At 46.6% G+C, this 19,023-nt stretch overlaps 1 protein-coding gene across 1 annotated transcript in view; it reads left to right on the top strand.

The window, feature by feature from the left end:
• Nucleotides 1-2,746: 2,746 nt before the first annotated feature.
• Nucleotides 2,747-19,023, top strand: part of LOC107123994 (galactoside 3(4)-L-fucosyltransferase-like) — a 51,547-nt gene continuing 35,270 nt past the window's right edge. Inside the window, exons 1-4 of the mRNA XM_015427367.1 lie at nucleotides 2,747-2,851; nucleotides 6,045-6,313; nucleotides 6,882-6,999; nucleotides 8,475-8,670. Of these exons, the coding sequence (XP_015282853.1) occupies nucleotides 2,747-2,851; nucleotides 6,045-6,313; nucleotides 6,882-6,999; nucleotides 8,475-8,670 (688 nt within the window). The remainder of the gene's footprint in view (nucleotides 2,852-6,044; nucleotides 6,314-6,881; nucleotides 7,000-8,474; nucleotides 8,671-19,023) is intronic.

Here is a 19,023-nt window from a genome sequence, read left to right as displayed (position 1 = left end):
ACTCCAGGTATTTCCCTCCTTATAGCTGGCAACCCTACTTTCCCCTCAGTGCCTGTTGGTAGGCAACTAAGTTTGGTCCAGTCACCTACTTTGCCCTTTGGGAGAAAACATATTGGGGCCAATCCTGATAGGGTTGCCAACTCCCGATGGGAAATTCCTGGAGATTTGAGGGATGGAGCCTGAAGAGGGTGAAATTTGAGGAGGGGTGGGACCTCAGACAGGTACAATGCCATAGACTCCACCCTCCAAACCACTCAGTCCCTCATGGGGAATCATTGTTGCCAATCTCCAGGTGAGGGCTGGAGACCACTCAAAATTACAATTGCTCTGCAGAAGGGAGGGCGGAAGTCAGCTGAAGTCAAAGGGGCAGATAATGGTAGGTTGATGGTTAGCTGCGAAGGAGATGGGGTTGCCAACTCCAGGCTGGCAAATTCCTGGGGATTTGAGGGGTGGAGCCTGGAGATGGTGGGGTTTGCGGAGGGGTGGGACATCAGACAGGTAGAATGCCATAGACTCCACCCTCCAAACCAGCCATTTCATCCTGGGTAACAATTGTTGCCAATTTCCAGATGAGGGCTACAGATCACTCAAAATTACAACTCTCTTCAGGGAGCAGAGATCAGTTCCTCTGGAGAAAACAGTGGACTCTGCCATTATACCCTGCTGAGGCCACCACAGCAAAATGACACTGTTTGCCCAAAGCCAGAGCACTCCCCCAGAGCCTCTTTCTAGATCTCGTTGTATTTATTTCCACAACGGGCTTTACTGCTAGTCCTATTATAATCATTCAAAGCCGGGCACCCGATCAACAATAGAACAAACTCTCCGATAGTAGGTAAGCCTCAAAAAATAATCAGCACCCAAGGTTTGATATACTGTAGCCAATATCTATTAGGCACCATAGCAATCAAAAGTTTTAAGGTGACAGAAGATTGAAACACCAATTACTTTTTAATTCGGTATGAGCATTTGTGAGTCACAGCTCGGATCGGAGGAAGTGAGCTGTGACTCACGAAAGCTTATGTGAAATAAATATTGTCACTCTGTAGTTCTTTTTTATTTTGTTATAACACACCAAGATTTTATTTATTTATTTATTTTGTTTAATTCATATCCCGCCCTCCCCATGAGCGGGCTCAGGGTGGCTAACAACAAAGAAGTTACAAACCAATTAAAACCAATTATAACAATACAATAAACTGTTTAAAACATTTTAAAAAAGGCAAACTGATGCATTCATTCATATAGTTCCAGCAATCCTAACTGGAAGACAGAACAAAGATGGAATGGGCAGATATAGTACGACAGTTTTCAGCAAGGGAGGCCAGATGGTTGGGCGTCTGTTGCCTCAACCAAAGGCCTGGCGAAACAACTTCATTTTATAGACCCTGTGAAACTGTAATAAGTCTTGCAGGGCCCTGATCTCAAATATGGCTATCCCATTCAAATCTACTTGTCAAATAAAGAATAAGTTGAAGTCAGTAGCACCTGTTTGTGAAGTAATCACAAGAGTAGCTGCTTCATGGGTACCAGACACATCCAAGTAGTAAGTCTCAACTCAAAAATCTTAAGTAGACTTTCTCCCTTTTAACCTGCAGTGGCAGACGGGGGTGGGGGGGAGCACTTGTGAGAATGCAGTCTAATCAGATGGACATATCCAAATTCATTTGGACATATACAAAGAATTCTATAAACGATCAGCTCCCTGATCGCAACTAGTAAGCAGGATGCAGGAACCTGCAGGTTTTTGAGCCTAATTGCCTGCCTTTCTCTGGCACCTACATAGTCAGACCACAGACCTTTGATCCTATTACATTACCATTTGATCACCACTGTGTAGGCATTTTGTTCCTCTAGCCTCCCACTGTTCTTCATAGAGTTTCTGGGGGACATTTGAACCGAAAGTCCTTATCCGGATACAGATTTGAATACCTACTTTTATGCCCTTCGTCTGCACTTTGCTGAATGAACATTGGAGTCAGCCATTGTTCCAGACGTTCTGTGTATTTATTTATTTATTTATTTATTTATTGGATTTTTAGACCACCCTCCCAAAATAGGGCTCATTGAATCTTATCTCTCCTTATATATAATTGTGTTTTCGGGTGACTCTTTCCTCAACGTTCCACACAGTCCCAAATCAATTGGGTCCCTGATCTGCCACTCAGGAGATGTGCCAATCCCCTGGCTGCATTGCCTCGCTGCATTGCCTCAGCCCCTCCCACAGAGCCAGTGCCCAGCATCTTGGGCTCATTCTGGAGGGAGCCGGCAAATGGGATGGATCCTCTCAGTTCCGGGTTAAGGCTTGTATTTTAGTGAGGGAAAGCAGCCAGGGAGGGAGGGAGACAGCTGTCTGGCCATGGAGACCCTTCAGTGTCACAGGGAGACAAGTCTGAAAGTCGAGTCTGCTGGAGACGAGGCAGACCGATACGGGAGGGTTGACTTTCACCCACTGCCGCTTCCCTGGGCACAGAGAGTTCCACGCAGGCACCTCTGGCGAGGGCTGTCCTCTAATACTCTGGCAGGCAGAGGCTTTGGAGGCTGAACATGACAACTCTGCAGCGGTTGTCATTGGCCGTGCCAGGTTGCAGTGAACCGGCCGGGCGGTGAGCCCATGGAAGTGGTGCCCAGCCTCTCGCCCTCAGTGTGCTGCGAGACAACAGAGAGGCCCAACGATCCAGTGGCTGCAGGGTAAGGAGGCCGAGGCTGAACATGCCACCATTGCACCGGTCGCTGCCGCCTGCGGATGGCTGAAAGTGGCAGGGTGGGCTGCGTGCAGACAAGGACCGGCACCATAGACAAGAATGCGGCCAAGGAGGAGGGTGAGGCCGCGATCTTGCAAGCGCTCATTGTAGTCCTTTTACAATAGGTTTGCTACTAGCAGGCCTCTTTTTGTAGCAGGAACTCCTTTGCATATTAGGTGACACACCCCTAATGTAGCCAATCCTCCAAGACCTTACAGTAGCCCCTGTAAGAAGGTTTAGTAATTTATTCATGATTCCAGGCTCTCCCATTGGCCCTTGAAGAGTATCATATCACCCGTTGGCAGATGAACTGTCACTCAAGAGTAATCAGTTGGCACTGGATGGGTGCTGGGTCTGCTCTTCCCTCCCACCCACTGCAGCCTAGGCCACTCTTCTCTGATTGGGCCAGTGTTTCAAGGTCATTTGCAAATAGAAGCTGATTGGATCTCACTCCATTCTGCACCTCAAACTCCCCCCCCCCGAGACACTTAGAACTGTTAGTTGCATATGCGACCTGGTGTATCCTGAGGTAAAATATGTCCTCACCCACAACACATCACTTCCCCTTCAAAAGAAACAAACACAACCATGTCACACCACAAAAAAGACAGACCACATCACAAGCAGAATACCACAAGGCAAAAAATGATAGGAAAAGGTGCCAGCAGTCACCCTATTACTGCCACTGATATGTACCTGATAGCGCTTCAGAGGATGGTGTGCAGGTCCCAGGTTCATGTTATAAAAGCTGCCTGGGGGATTATGGACCATTCACAGACTTTCAACCTTAACATACCTCAAAGGGTTGTTGTGCAGATCATACTGGGGAGAGAAGAATGATGTCAGCTGCTTTGGTTCCCATTGCAGGGGAAGACTGACCTTTCCCTAGGTAGAGACTGCAGGGGGGGGGGAGGAGATATAAACCTGAAGACAGACAGGCAGATAAAGGTAGGCTAATGATTGCCTGCAAAGGACATAGGGTTGCCAACTCCAGGTTGGAAACTTCAGGATATTTTAGGGATGAAGCCTGCTGAGGGTGAGATCTGAGGAGGAAGAAAAGGGGGACCTCAGACAGATACAATTCCATAGATCCCACCCTCCAAACAAGCCATTTCTTCCTGGAAAACCATTGTTGCCAATCTCCAGGTGACAGCTGGAGAGCTCTTAAAGCTCTGGTGCTAATTCAAAGTGCTGGGGGTGTGTTGCGTTTTGGCAGGGGATGCTGTGAGTGCAGAAAATGAATATGGACAGAGTAGTGTTTTGGAAAATCTTTGGGAATTGTTTGGTGCATTTACCATGGGGCACCAACCCAGAGCCTCTGGCATTTTCTCGCTCTGGTAGCATCAAAACCAATTTAAGGCAAAATAGAGATATGGAGACTTTTCCATCCTCCTTTACATCAATCTGTCTTTGTTGGCAACCCTAGGCCTGCCAGCACTCTCAGGGTGACTTCATGCCTCCTGACTGGCATTACTTCACTAGCCCTTGCTGCTTGCTCGTGTTCAACAGGAGCCGCCCTATGGAAGCTGCCTGGGTGATTTCGGACCAGCCACAGACTTTCTGCCTAACCTACCTTGCAGGGCTGCTGTACAGATCACAAAGTGGAAGAGGAGAATGAAGTAATCTTCTTTGCTCCCCACTAACAAGAAAGACAGAACTTTGCCTAGGAAGAGGCTGCTGAGAGGGGAGGAGATAAAGTTGCCAACTTTAGGTATGGAAATTCCTGGAGATTTGAGGTGTGGAGCCTGGAGAGGGTGGGTTTGAGGAGGGCTGGGACCTCAGACAGGTACACTGCCACAGACACCACACTCTGAAACTGTCAAATGTGTCCAGGACCACGGGCAACAATTACTCTCTACTACCATAAGGTATGCTGTTCTTCACTCCCACATTAGTTCTTTACACTGCAAAACATTTATCTGTGTTTACTCTGCCTGCAAGATACAAAATCATTGACCCCACCCTCTTTCTAGAGCTCATTGTATTTCCCCCCCACAATGGGCATTATTCCTAGTTTGAATATGTTTGAATAAATTTTTATTTCACCATTCCACAGGTGACAAAATGGGGAATGGAAACATTCTCAAATACTGGGATTTTTAGGAATTCTTCTAGTTACACTGGAATTCAGTAGCAGCAGAACCCAGTGTGAAGAGTATTGGTGGATGAGTAAGCGATTGGGTGATGCAGTTATCTGTCATCGAAAGCAGACTCGACACCTGCAGAGACAGATAATTTAGTACCACCTTCATTCAATTATGAATCACTTCTGAGAAGAGTGGTTGTTCCACCCCGTTTGTCATCTAAGCAATCTGGAGGTACACCCATCTGCTGCTAATTGGTGAACTTAGGTGTATGGCTGGCTCATTGTTTCCACAAACTCCAGTTTGGCTTTTCCTGTTCAACCTGCTGTCTCCCTGCCAAAATGCTTCCTATTTTGTGCCCTTGGTCAATTATGCGCGAGTCCGACACTGTCAGAGAGCAAGCAAAACATTCCTCCCTGATAACTTCAGGAGCTCTCCGTGCAATTTTTTAAAAAAATAATAATAATAACCACACGAGTACTAGTTAATTATTTCCAGGAGTTAAATTGCAGCCTGAGGATCTGCAAAGTGGCAGTGAGTCAGGGTTTCAGAGCTCGGAACTGGATAGGTAGCTGGACTTTGCACTTCCTGCTCTTGAAAGACGTTCTCTGGCAGCTCTCAGCATCCCCCTACAATATGAAGGGGAGTAATATCGCCCCCAATCCACATACACCTCTTTTCTCATGGCATGGCAGCTGGTAGGAAGAGATAGTATGGACCTCTCGCGATTCTGCATCGAGCATTCGCTCCACATTTTCTCAACTGGGAGGGAAAAGTGCCGCCCCAAACCACATTCAAATATCTTGGGGCAACGTTGTACTGACTGCAAAGTCACCCCTGAATGGCTTGGAGTGTGGAGGCTATCATGAAATCCGATGATCAAAGGAAGTGAAAGTTGCATGCAACGTAGAAGGGAATTTCTTTTCCAACGTGGGTTTCATAAAACTACGGAGGGAAAGCCAAGGCAGAATCAGCCAGTGGGAGAATGACTTCCTCTCAAATGGATTTAACTTTCCATTTGCTATACCGCCCTAACCCCTAGGGGTCTCTGGGCGGTTTACATTTGTAGTGGTTCTAATAACCCTTCTTCCCTAACTTGGGCCACACACATGGTAGGGGTGGGGAAACCTACCAGCACCCTTAGTTGGAGGGCCTCGTTGTTTCTCCGGCGTGGCTCTTTCTTTTTCCCGGTGATTTCTTCTGGCACTCCTCCCAGCAACTACCGACCGGCGGGACTGCGCAAGCGCCCGACTTCACGCCTGCTTCCTGGTCCAAGGCTCAGTCCAATCAGGCTCCGCCTCGTCTGGCGCCGCGCGTCATCGGGCGCCCCTCAGTCTCTCGCCTCCGCCGCCGCTGGTTGTACGATGGTCCGTTCGCCGCCAGGGATCGCTCCGTTCATGCTGCAGCCGCTGCATCGTTATTCACCTCCGCCGCCAGATGCTCCGTCGCCGCCATTGCCAACGATGATTCCGCCGTTGTCTGCGGGTTGGAACCAGACTGTATTCCTCTCACACGAGGCCCTTCTGCCTGATTAGGAGCCAGTTTGGTGTAGTGGTTAAGTGCACAGACTCTAATCTGGGAGAACCGGGTTTGATTCCCCACTCCTCCACTTTCACCTGCTGGATGACCTTGGGCAAGCCATAATTTTGTCAGAGCTGTTTTAAAAAAAGAGCAGTCCTCGAAAGAGCTCTCTCAGCCCCACCCACCTCACAGGGTGTCTGTGGTGGGGAGGAGAAGGGAAAGGAGTTTGTAAGCCGCTCTGAGACTCTTTCGGGTAGTGAAGGGCAGGGTATGAATCCAATCTCCTCCTCCTCCTCCTCTTCTTCTTCTTCATAGAACATTCCTTTCCTCCCCCATTGCAGCAGATTGATCTCCCTGAAATGCTGCTTCATGTGGGAATCGGGGACCCTCAGAAATAGCACGAGGGGCAAATTGAGGGTCTGCAGGCAGCAAGGGGGGAAGGGGTGGAAATTACCCCACCACTTCCATCAATGGAAATTTTAGTTTGGATCCCACCCAGTGCTGGTTCCTCTTTAGCTCCCCTCCATGTCAGCAGCAAGGAGAAGTCGTGTCTAGCGGAGACCTTCAAAGACTCTACAGGACTCTACACGCTGAAAGGCGGCTGCTTCAAATTTGTTTGTGTTGGTTTTGTGTTTGAATCTTGTTTAAAGGTAAAGGTAAAGGTTCCCTTGCTCGAAAGCCAGTCGAATCCGACTCTAGGGTTGCGGTGCTCATCTCCGTTTCAAAGCCGAAGAGCCAGTGCTGTCCAAAGATGTTTCTGTGGTCATGTGGCCGGCATGACTAAACACCAAGGCACACGGAACGCTGTTACCTTCCTACTGAAGTGGTCCCTATTTATCTACTTGCAATTTCTTGCTTTCGAACTGCTAGGTTGGCAGGAGCTGGAACTAGAGATGGGAGCTCACTCCATCATGCGGCACCCGGTCTCGAACTGCTGAACTACTGACCTTCCACAGCCTGCAGTTCAGCGTCTTAACCACTTGAGCCACCGCAGCTCCATGAATATTGTTTACCTGCTTCTATAAGTATGAAGAGATTGAATCAATTTTTTCCCCTTTTCTTGGAATATTTTTTTGTGCCAATTTCCCCTCACAATAAATACCATAATAACTGTTGGGAAACGCAATGTCTGGTGTACAAAGACAAAGGGAAGAAGATCCTGAAGGGGGCAGCAACAAGACAATTCGATTGGACAGTAAGGACAGCAGCTTCTCTCTGTCATTCGTTGTCAGTCTCCAGATTGCTACTCTTAGGCTGTGGTCACACTGGCGGCTTGGCACAATATGGCGGTGCCTCTAATTGCATCAACTTAAAGTGTTGCGGGACATACCAACCAGGCAGCACACTCTGCAGCGGGTTACCTGTGCAGCCGTCCCGTGGTCAGGCATCCACAGTAGTGTTGCATATCAGCCACGGGACACACTGTGCCAGGGGGAGTTTTTTTTAACATCACCATTGTGCATGCGCATAACCAAACAACCACTCCATTAGCTAGCTCTGCAACCCATGAATGTGCCGGAAGTGCCTGTTCACACTCCCTTCTGGGTTCCTTTTGTGCTGGGAGAGTTCAGACGTTGGACAAAACAAAGTCGAAGTGCTACCATTCCTTACTACTGGACTTTCCCCGGTGCCTGAATACTCTGGTTCTAATGAGGAGCAGGACGGGCTGCCGACGACTGAGCCATGGAAGCCAGATGTCATCGTCTGATCAAGCCATTTAAATCCACACAGGTAATGCTAGTATGTCACGACAAACTGCTCATATGATGGCAGTTTTAGGGCAGTTTCCCCCCATCTTCTCAGAAGTGGCACACTCAGTTTTACCATGTCTCTCAGGTAGAGATGTAATTAGGAACCTATCTCTGTCTCTTCTCTTTTTTTTAATATCAAGCATGTTAGTTCCTAAAGAAACTCTTCAATCAGATTGTGCATCGTTCCTGTGTTAATTACTCTGCCGACCAAAACTTTGTGTGCATGATAAAGAAACAATCAATGGCCACACAAAGGAGGTAAACCAAAGCTGGATGATTAAAAAAAGAAATCAGATTGGCTATTGCACCCCCTTTGTAACAGAGAGGTACTGAAATGCCTCAGCACTTATTTTGCTTTCTCCTGACATCCCCAGGTGTTTCGTTCCTACGAAGTGGAGTCTACAGCTGCAAGTATTTCTGCAGACTTCGAACGAGTGCTGGCTTGCTTTGGTATCTCTGAAAACACTGTAGCCAAGCTACTATCAGTACAGGAAAACTGGATATGGGATCAATGCAGAGAGAACAAACACCAGCTCATGATAACGAAATACGGCAAGCACAATTTGGAAGGTAAACAGGAGCCTAACAAAGGCCCGTAGATATGCAATCTTTTAAAAAATGATTTATTTTCTAGTTGGAAAATACCCATTTTCTCCTACCCTTCTGTCAACATTCACATTTAAACCCCAAATGTGTATGAACGGGTGCCAAATTGTACATTAGGCTGTCAGATCACACATTCTCGCAGCCTAGCCCATGGGTGAACAAACTTGCTTAACATAAGAGCCACATAGAAGAAAGGTCAGATGTTTAAGAGCCGAAAGCCATGAACAAATATCACACACACGTTTTTAATGGAAAATATGCAAATTTGCTTTTTATTAACATTAAATGAGACTGCCAAAAATAAAAACAAAAGGGGTAAAACATATATTAATAATTATATTTATTTGTCCAATTATATTTATTTGTCAAATTATATTTATTTGTTTGCTGGTGATATTAACTTGTCTGAGACAGAGAAACAGAGTCAGAGGTGGAAAGAATGAAAGAGGTGGAAAGAGAGAAAGAGAAAGAAACAAAAAAAAGCAAATAGATGGGGGAGGGAGGGGGAAGGAAGGAAGAGAGAGAGGAAGGGAGGGAGGAAGAAAGAGAAAAAGGGAAAGGAAGAAATAGATAGGGGAGGGATGAAGGAAGGGGGAAAGAGAGAAAGAAAACAAATAGATAGGGGAGAGGGGGAGGGAGGGAGGAAGAGAGAGAAAAATAAAGAATCAAAGAAAAGAAATAGATAAGGCAGGGGGAGGAAAGAAGGAAGAGAGAGAGAGAGAAAAGAAGGAAGAGACAAAGAGAGAGAGAAAGGTGAAAAGAAAGAAAGACATGGAAAGAAAGCAAATAGATGGGGGATGGAGGAAAGAAGGGAGTGAGAAAGAGAAAGAGAGAGAGAGAGGTGTAAAGAAAGCAAATAAATGGGGAGGGAGGGAGGAAGGGAGCGGTAGAAAGAAAGTAACTTTAACTTTAAATGTGTTCTCCAACACCCCCATGCCCCCACGCCCTCACACCAGCCAGCTTGGCTTGGAGAAGGGACAAATGCCTTCTCCGAGCCAGTGTGGCGGGGCTTGGAGAACACATTTAACTTTAGATGAATTCAGGTGGGTAGCCGTGTTGGTCTGAAGCAGCAGAACAAAGTTTGAGTCCAGTGGCACCTTTAAGACCAACAAAGTTTAATTCAAGGTATAAGCTTTCTTGTGCATAAGGGGGGGGGGAGAGAGAGAGGAAAGTGGAAAGAAAGCAAATAGATGGGGGGAGGGAGGGAGAGGTGGAAAGAAAGCAACTTTAAGTCTATATGCATCCTCCAAGACCCCCCCCCCCATGCCCCTACACTGGCAGGCTTGGCTTGGAGAAGGGATTAAAAAGACAAATGCTTTCTCCAAGCCAGCTGGCTGGGGGGTCTTTGACAATGCATTTAAAGCTAAAGTTGCTTTCTTTCTCTGCCCCCCCCTCACCTCAAGCCTACCCAGGGAGAGGAACACTGGCTGGGGAAGGGAAGACCGATCAGGGAGGCATGCCTCCCCTTCACTTCCCCATCCGCCCTGTCAGGATCCGCACAATAGGTGTGAAAGAGCCACATGTGGCTCCCGAGCTGCAGTTTGGCCACCCCTGGCCTAGCCAGATATCTCAAGCAAAGATTCAAGGTGATACTATCTTCTGTGGGCTTCTTAGTTCATTTCCTAGATTTCCATTTTGATTTCGCTGGCCCTTATGGAGAATGAACCCACAAAAACTGCCATTTCAGGCTATTTCTGCTTTCTTACACTCGATTTCCCCCATCAAAATGGATGGAGACTTCAGTACTATTGGCGCATCATGTACCATTGGTGCATAAAAGAAACAGAAGAATCAGTGACAACAACAAGCATGAGAGGGATCATTGTGGTATCATCTTATGGAATCAAGAAGAAAGAAAAATTGGGAAAGTTAGATGCCACCTCTCCAGAGACCAGCTTGAGGTGGCTTAAAACATATAACAAAGCTGTTTAAACACAATCATTAAAAAACAACAAACCAGCACCATTAAAACATAGCTAGGGCATAACACCAGCATACAATATCTGCTGACCATCCTAAAATGATGCAGATCCAATTATCTCTGGGCCAGAAGGAGAGCATAAAACATTTAAAGGATAAAACACCTGAGTTAAAAGCCTGGGTCATTTCCTGCGGGAGCGCACAGGAGCGGAGCTCCGGCAGTAAGGAGCCCAAGGGGCAGGCACATGCAACAAGCCCCACCTCCTGCTCCCAGCAGGCCTCAGTCAGGCCAGGAGGAACAAGAAGTATCCAGGTAAGTTGGAGAGGCCCCCCCCTTCAGGTACGAGCTCTCCCTCCTCTGTGAGGACAGATCTGCACTCCCCCCCCCCAATAGCTAGCAATCCAAAACAGTCAAGTGGAGCCTGAGCGGTGGGTGTTGCCCTCTGACACACTTCTGGTGATGTCAGGGGGTGTGACATATGCAAATGAGTTATGCTAATGAGCTCCTGCACCTCTTTTTCTACAAAATGACCCCTGGTAACAAGTCATATTTTAGCCCAGTGCCTAAAAGAAAGGAAAGTAGGTACCAGGTGAGCTTCATCGGGAGGGTGTTCCAAAGGCAATGTTCCCTAACAGGGATGAGCTGATGTTCCTGATTCGGCTTCTAGACTGTTCCAGGATTTTGCTCTCTTCTGTCCAATTTTTATCCCACCCTTCCTCTGGTGGGCTTAGTGCAGGACACATAATTCCCCACGCCTCCATTTTATCCTCACAACAAACCTGTGAGGTATGTTTAGCTGAGGGAGATTAACTGGCCCAAGGTCACCCAGTGAGGTGCACGTCAGAACAGGGACTCGAACCTAGATCACTGTCCTGCACTTTTAACCACTGGACCGCTCTGTCTGTCTCCACACTCCATTTTCCACTTTTTTTCTCTCTGGGACTCCAATATCTTGACACGATTATACGAACAATTAGCTTCCAGGTTGTATTTCCTCTTTCCTTAATAGACTTCAGTAATTTCTCCAAGTGTGTGTGCATGAGGAGTAAAAGATGGAATCAAACTGAAAGTTGTCGCCGTGAGAGATTTCTAGTAGGCTGGTTACATTTCAGAAAAAAAGCCAATTCATTCAGAACACCCAAAATCTGAGGAGAAATTTGGTTGAAGAAGCATCCCGGAGTATTCTTCTCTGGAAGGAGACACCAAAAGGAAGAACATTTATTGTAGAACCTTTACCACAGGGCTAGAAGTTCAGTCGTTTTAGTTCACGGCGAAGTGTGTTAAGGGATAGGGAACAAAACAACAGTGAGTTTGAAATTATTTCCGCCATTTTAAGTTTTGCGGTTGTGCCTGCCTTGTTTCTGCTTTTATGAAGCTCCCTTTACACCCTCTTAACCAAACACGTTTAGAAACGGTTCCCAGCACTTGCCAGTTACTATTATGACAAAGCCTTTTTCTGAAAGAAAAGCAGGGACAAGCTATGCGGAACTTGTGTGTGTGTACACACACATATATTTACAACTAATACTATATATGGTCTTGCCCCCTCCCTGAGGCTATTCTGTCATATTGCTACACTTTAAAGATCCCAAGACAACGCAGAGCGTTCACCTTGGCGAGACTTAACTCCTTCCCCTCTAAGGTGCTCTCTGGTCGTTTCTTTGGACTTCCATTTTCGGAACATGTTTGCGATTGTGGACAAGAGATGATAGAAACTATGGATCATATAATGCTTTTTTGTCCTAAGTGGAATAAGGAAAGAGAGAGATACATCATTCCCGTTATGAGAAAAGAAAAGCTTCCCCTCCTTCCTTGGGTAGTTTCAGTGCTATTGTCTGATAACTTCCCTGACAATCAAACCACGGCTATAGTGGCTTCCTTTCTAGCCGCGGTGATCAAGAAAACAAATCTCCCTGAGTTTAATTAGTTTACTGCTGATAACTGTCGACCTATATACAAATTTGATAATTTTAAGTGTGTGTTGTTGTTTTTAATCCTGTATAGTTTCTATGGTTTTCTTGCTAATGCAATAAAGATGATGATGATGATGATGATGATGATGATGATGATGATGATGATTATTATTATATATTAGTTGTAAATGATACAAGCTGCAAGAAAGGTTTATGGCAAATATTAAGAACATAACGGAATCGTAAATTAGAGAGACTGGAAGGAAACCTCTTAAATCTTATGTTCATACATTGGACCAGAGCTTAAAAGGTGCATTCTGAAACATCTGTTGTCCAAATCATGACAAATAGCAAGCATTTCTTTTTCAAGGTGATTCTTGGTCACTTGACCTCCAATTCGTATATCATATATAGGTTTAGTGGCGAGTAATGAATCTTTTGTTCCATGCCTTTTTCATTCCAGAACTTTGCACTGCCCTTCATTCCTCCTAAATTCCAGAATAACTAGGGCAATTTCTAAAATTATTTCTAGAATAAATGCTCCCTCTGAGCTGTGGAGTCTTGTGAGCAAAAATTCTTCTTTGTGAGCGACTGGCATTAAAGTTGTGAGCTAGTGATTTGGCAACTGCCTCAATTAGTTTGCTCTGGAGCCGTCCTTCCTGAGCTAAGACAAAAATGTGTGAGCTGGAGGCTAAAAAACTGTGAACTGGCTCACACTAACTCAGCTTAGAGGGAACACTGAATGGGACCTTGCCCCTTCACAGCAGTGGAGAAACCCGTTTTGCATGCAGATGGTCCTTGGCTCTGTCTCTAGGTGTTGAGTAAGCCCTTTCCCTGCCTGAGACAGATAGAGAAGGTAAGGCTGGGCTAGGTACGGCCAAAGGTCTGACTCTGAGCAGCTCAGTAGCACAGCACCTCCTTTGTAAGCAGAAGGCCCCAGGTTCTGGGGCTGCATCTTCAGGTACAGGTTTTCAGGAGCTGAGAAAAGTCCTTCCTCTGCCGAAGACCTTGGAGAGCTGCCACCATGCCAGAGGACGCAATATTGGTCTCGGACCAATGGTCTAATACTTATGAGTCCAGTTAGGACCTAATCAGTCAAATATGATGAAGCCGTCAGATTGAGATCCTGACATCCCCTTCCCAAGGCAAGCAGCTTGCATTGTCAGTAAGTCCAGGGCTGGCAAATCCAGCTTCAGAGATTCATAGAGAGTTAGGGGTAGTACCTGGCAAGGAGAGAGGGAAGGCAGTATGGTATAGCCCGCTCTTGGAAACTAAGTAGGATCGGCACAGTGGAGAGATAAGCTTTTATGTATGTGGTGAATAGTTTGCTCAGAGTTTGTTTTATTGTTAGAAAAGTCATAGACCAGATAAAAAAATGCGATACAATACAATAGGATACAACAAAGTACAAAAATAGGATACAATACGAATCTGCCATAAATATACTATTAAAATGTACATATCCTTTTTAAGAAGTTTATAATTGAACTAGTCCAAGAATAATATATATTAATAAAATTGCATACCTATGGTCATTAATATATTGGCTCCTCAAGATCAGAAAGCAAAGCTCCTGTTTAAATCATTCTTCTGTTTAATCACCTGGGCACAGAACCTAGCTGTCACTCTAGTGACTGCTGGTATTTCATCAAGCAGTAATTTCTTCAAGGCTATCTTATCCAATATAAGCATGGACTGTTCCAGAATAGGGAGGATTGTCTTGTCTTCTCCCTGACTTCCTTATAAAAGGGACAACGAGTAAAAATACGTTCCAGTGTCTCCACCTCACCGAGGGAACATGCACATATAAGTGACGCGGCCGTGTTGGGCGCACCGGGGGTGGGGCCACAATCATCCGAGGGAAAACCATAGAGTTTTCCCTCGAATGACCGCCCCCAACGCGACTGCGTCACTTCCGAGTGACGTGCTGATGCCAGGCACGTTGTGTGCTTTGGGGGTGGGGTTCCCCCTGGGGCCCGATCTGCCGCCGCCGGGTAACAGGCCTCTCAGGTGGGGGTTTCCCCGCCCCCCGGGGGGACTTGGCAAGCCTAGCTAAGACAAAAATGTGTGAGCAGGAGGCTAAGGAAACTGAGCTAGCTCACACTAACTCAGCTTAGAGGGAACACTGCTCCTTCTATAGAGCAGTAGTGGAAAAAATGGGGGGGGGAGCAACATTGATCAATGTCATGATGTCACTTCTGAATTTTACCCGGAAGTGATGTCACAGTGCTCTAGGAACACCCTGAAACTCTATTGTAAAACCCAGAAGTGAGGTCACAAGTTCACTTGACACCTCCCCTCCCTGTGGCCCACCCCCAAAAGTTCCTCGGGCTTGAGGGAAGAGGCCCAGCAACCCTAGTGTGATGCCATATAGTCCATCCTGTGAAGCTGCCATTTCCTCCAGCGGAACTGACTGCTGCACTCTGGAGCTCAGTGGTAATTCTGGGAGATCTCCAGGCCCCACCTGGAGGCTGGTGTCCTAACTCCCAAGGGGCAGAGGGAAGTGTGTCTCCAGCCCGACTGCAACAGACAGGAGAATGAGATTATCATAGATCGATTCAGCTTTGTCAGGCCTTTCCTATTGATTCATGGGGTCCTCATCTTATTAAAAAAGGAGGCGAGTGTCAAATTTCTACAATCAGAGCCCTCCTCCGTGGCTCCATCATACTGATCCCTGACTCGCAGAGTTGCCAGCCTCCAGGTGGCAAACCTAAACAGCATGTTAAAAAGTAGAGACATCACCCTGCCAACAAAAGTCCGTATGGTCAAAGCAGTAGTCATGTATGGCTGCGAGAGTTGGACTATAAGGAAGGCCAAGCGCCGAAGAATAGATGCTTTTGAACGATGGTGCTGGAGAAGACTCTTGAGAGTCCCTTGGACTGCAAGGAGATCAAATCAGTCAATCCTAAAAGAAATCTACCCTGACTGTTCCCTGAAAGGCCAGATAATGAAACTGAAGCTCAAATACTTTGGCCACCCAATGAGAAGGGAGCACTCACTGGAGAAGACCCTGATGCTGGGAAAGATTGAAGGTCAAAGAAGACGGGGACGGCAAAGGATGAGATGGTTAGACAGTGTCATAGATGCAACGAACATGAAATTGAGCAAACTTCAGAGGACGACGGAGGACCGGAAGGCCTGGCATGATCTGGTCCATGGGGTCGCAAAGAGTCGGACTCGACTGTGCGACTGAACAACAACAAGGTGGCATACAGCCAAAAACAGACCAGCACCTATGATAGCTCACTATAAAGGACCCAATCCAAGTGCTGCACAAAACATGGATTGTTATTTTATAAATATCTCTTTCTCCATAGTTTTCTTCATACAAAAAGCATTACAAGGAGACACAGGCTCAAAAAGTGGAACACAAAAGCAACGTAGATGTGGCGTCCTCTTATTCGGGAGGACTGGTTTTCCCTTTAAATGTGCTCTTTGCTTTTGTAAACGGGGTAGATTCTGCTGCCACCAGGAATTTAAGGATTTCCAAACCTTCTCTCTGTTTCTTTTGCTAGTTTGACCTAGAATTGGGGCTTTTCAGGGATCTATGTGGTCCTGAGGAAAGAAAGAACTAAATTCGGGGATAAACTTGAAGAAGAGATGATTTATCGAAGTAAGAATAAAATATGAGGTTGGTTATTCTGTAACTATCCTGAATAAAGGGACTTCAAATGTATTACACAATCGTTTTTCCTTTACTTTTGTTTGTTTTGACACTCAGTTCCAACATAAAAAGGAATCACTGGCCCCGTTCACATGGATCATTTGCCATGCTAAAGATACGGATGATAGGTGGATTTTCCGGGTGCGATCACACCGCAACATCTGGGAAGCGTAGTGCTCCCGTGGCTAACCCGTGGCTTCCCGCCGAAGATGCGGAGTAAAAAACTAGTACTTACGATGTACTGGTTTCCGGAAAACGTGGGGCAAGGGCGGGCGTCTGATCGCATTTCCGCTGGAATCCCGTGGCATCCGGCACCTGCCCATGTCCCCTTGCAAACCGGATGTTGTTGTTTTTTAAGTCGGACAAAGAAGAAAAAAGGGGGAAAAACTGAACCTAAACCTAGAATTCAGAACCTAAAAAGGTTAGTCAGGAATAGAAAAGGGCCAACTCAAAAAATCTAATCATAAAATATACAAAAATATATATGTGTGTTTATTCAACATAAATTAAAATAACAAACAAGGGCCCATTCATAAGTCCACAGGATGCACACAAACGATCATGCACATGCGCAAACTTCGGTGAGACAAACAAAACATCCCGTTTGCCACAGAAGCGGCGCCTAGCGATTGCTGGTGTGATCGCGCCGCTTCTTTGCCACGCTGCAGGATAGCCGTGTGATCGGCACCTCACCCCCTAACCACGGGACCTCGACGGGACATGTGACTGGGCAGCCGTGCGTTATTTTGCTCTGGGGCAAACAGCCACGCTCCCCCCCCCTGCATTTTCCGGCCCATGTGACCGAGACCACTATTTCCTATAGTCAGCCACACAGGCTAAGGACATATACTGCACTCTTTAAGAAATCACTCAGAACCAACTGAACACTCACTGACTTAACTCTCTAACTGAACAATTCCAACTGATTTCTAACTGTCTCTCGTAACTGACACACCCACACAGATTCACTTCAAAAACCTCTCCCACACTCTGTCATCCCCCAGTCACAGCCCATTTGTCTCTCTCAATCACTCTAGTCTACTAACCATGCACTCCAACCAAGCATTTAAAGGCACACACACACTCATAAAACAAGGAATCATTACAGTAGGTTTAAAGACACTATATATCCAGTCCAATATCTTGTGCCTAGGCTCACAATTCCAAAATAAAGTCCAACAGTCTGTTTGTACCTCAGTGTTGCTAACAGGTAATCGCAGAAGCGCTGCGGCCGGGGGGGGGCCTGGAGAGCCCCACAGCCATCTTCCCCGGGCTTTCCCAGGCCCGCGCAGAAGTGCTGTAGCCAGGGGGGCCATGGAGAGCCCCGCAACCGGCTTCCCCGGAAGCCTCCCTCCCTCCCCCATCACTTTGCCATCTTTCCCTCCTTTCAGTGCTCTTTTGAGAACCGGGAGAAAGAAGGAAAATTAACACACCCCGTCAGAACAGAACCTTAATCATACGGCTGTGCCTTCTGTCAGGCCACGTGGGAGTTATATAAGATATCGGACTATATATACATTGATAGCTAAACAAACTGAACTCGATAGCCAGGATACCAGGAGGCAGTTAATAATGTACCCAAGAGATTTCTCTCCTTCTGAACTCTGGTTTAGCTAGAGGAACTTCTATCATTCACTGAGAGCCAGTTTGATGTAGTGGTTAGCAGCACAGACTTTTCCTTCTCTCTTTCCTTCTCTCTTTCCATCCTTCTTTCCATCCTTCTTTCCTTCCTTCCTTCTTTCCTTCCTTCTTTCCTTCCTTCTTTCCTTCTCCTTTCCCCCTTTCCTTCCGCTCTCGCTACTCTCTCTCTTTCCTTCCCTCTTTCCTCCTTCTGTAGCCCAACTCTTCACTTCCCCCCCCACAGGCCAGCTGGGGAAGGGCAGGGTGTCTGTTGTGAGGAGGGGAGGGGAAACGCAATTGTAAGCCACTCTGAGACTCCTTCAGGTAGTGAAGGGCAGGGTAAAAAAACAACTCTTCTTCTTCTCAATTGGCCGGGCTTCTCATGAGGGGAGCTGTAGCTGGGGAGGGGGATCTGTTTCTGATGCTGGTCATAAGTTCGGACACTTCATTTACACCCTGCCTTTTCTCCACTGAGGACCCAAAGGGACTTGCATTGTTGCCCTCTCCTCCATTTTATCCTCACAAAAACCCTGTGAGGTTGGTTAGGTTGAGAGTATGTGACTGGCCCAGGGTGTCAGGCTCTTGCACGAACTCACTCCCATCAACACTCTTCTGTCAAATATTTGTTTATTGAGATATGTAGCTGTGTCTGTAAGTTACCCTCTGTTAGATGCATCCATTTCTGTTGATGCCGATCTTGATTTATTAAAGGGAGTAGGCCTTTTGTGTTTTTGGTTATCCTAAGCCAGAAAGAAGCTGAGGCCAAAAAAATTCTTGCCTCAATTTTTATTACGCAGCCCACCTAAATCTAACGCGTGCCCTTCCTCCCCCCACCTGCGAACCTAAAGTTATATTATCTACAAGCCTGAAACACGTGCTTCGCTACGGTACTTAACTTCCATAAATCCAGTTATAGATATAAACTGTTAGCCGGGATACGTAGGTAGTTGATTGATAACTTTGGCTTGAAAAAGTTTCAGGGCTGCAGGCACGTGAGAGCAGCCTTTGGCTCGAAAGGATCTTAAAATTGCATTGGATGATCTCTCAGCTCGACCTGCCCTCAGATTACAGTGAGCTGTCATAGAGCCATTCTCCTGAAATACCACCCCTATAGGCGTAATCTTCGTGGGGGCGGCGGGGCGTCAGCCCCCGCCGAAATTTTCAGGAAGGTGCTCAGCCTCCCCCCGGGGGCACCCCTT

Source organism: Gekko japonicus, unplaced genomic scaffold, assembly GCF_001447785.1.
Source record: "Gekko japonicus isolate JY-2015 unplaced genomic scaffold, Gekko_japonicus_V1.1 scaffold2092, whole genome shotgun sequence".
Classification (NCBI taxonomy): Eukaryota; Metazoa; Chordata; class Lepidosauria; order Squamata; family Gekkonidae; genus Gekko; species Gekko japonicus.
Note: the sequence above shows the minus strand (reverse complement) of the source record. Positions and strands in the feature narration are given on the sequence as shown.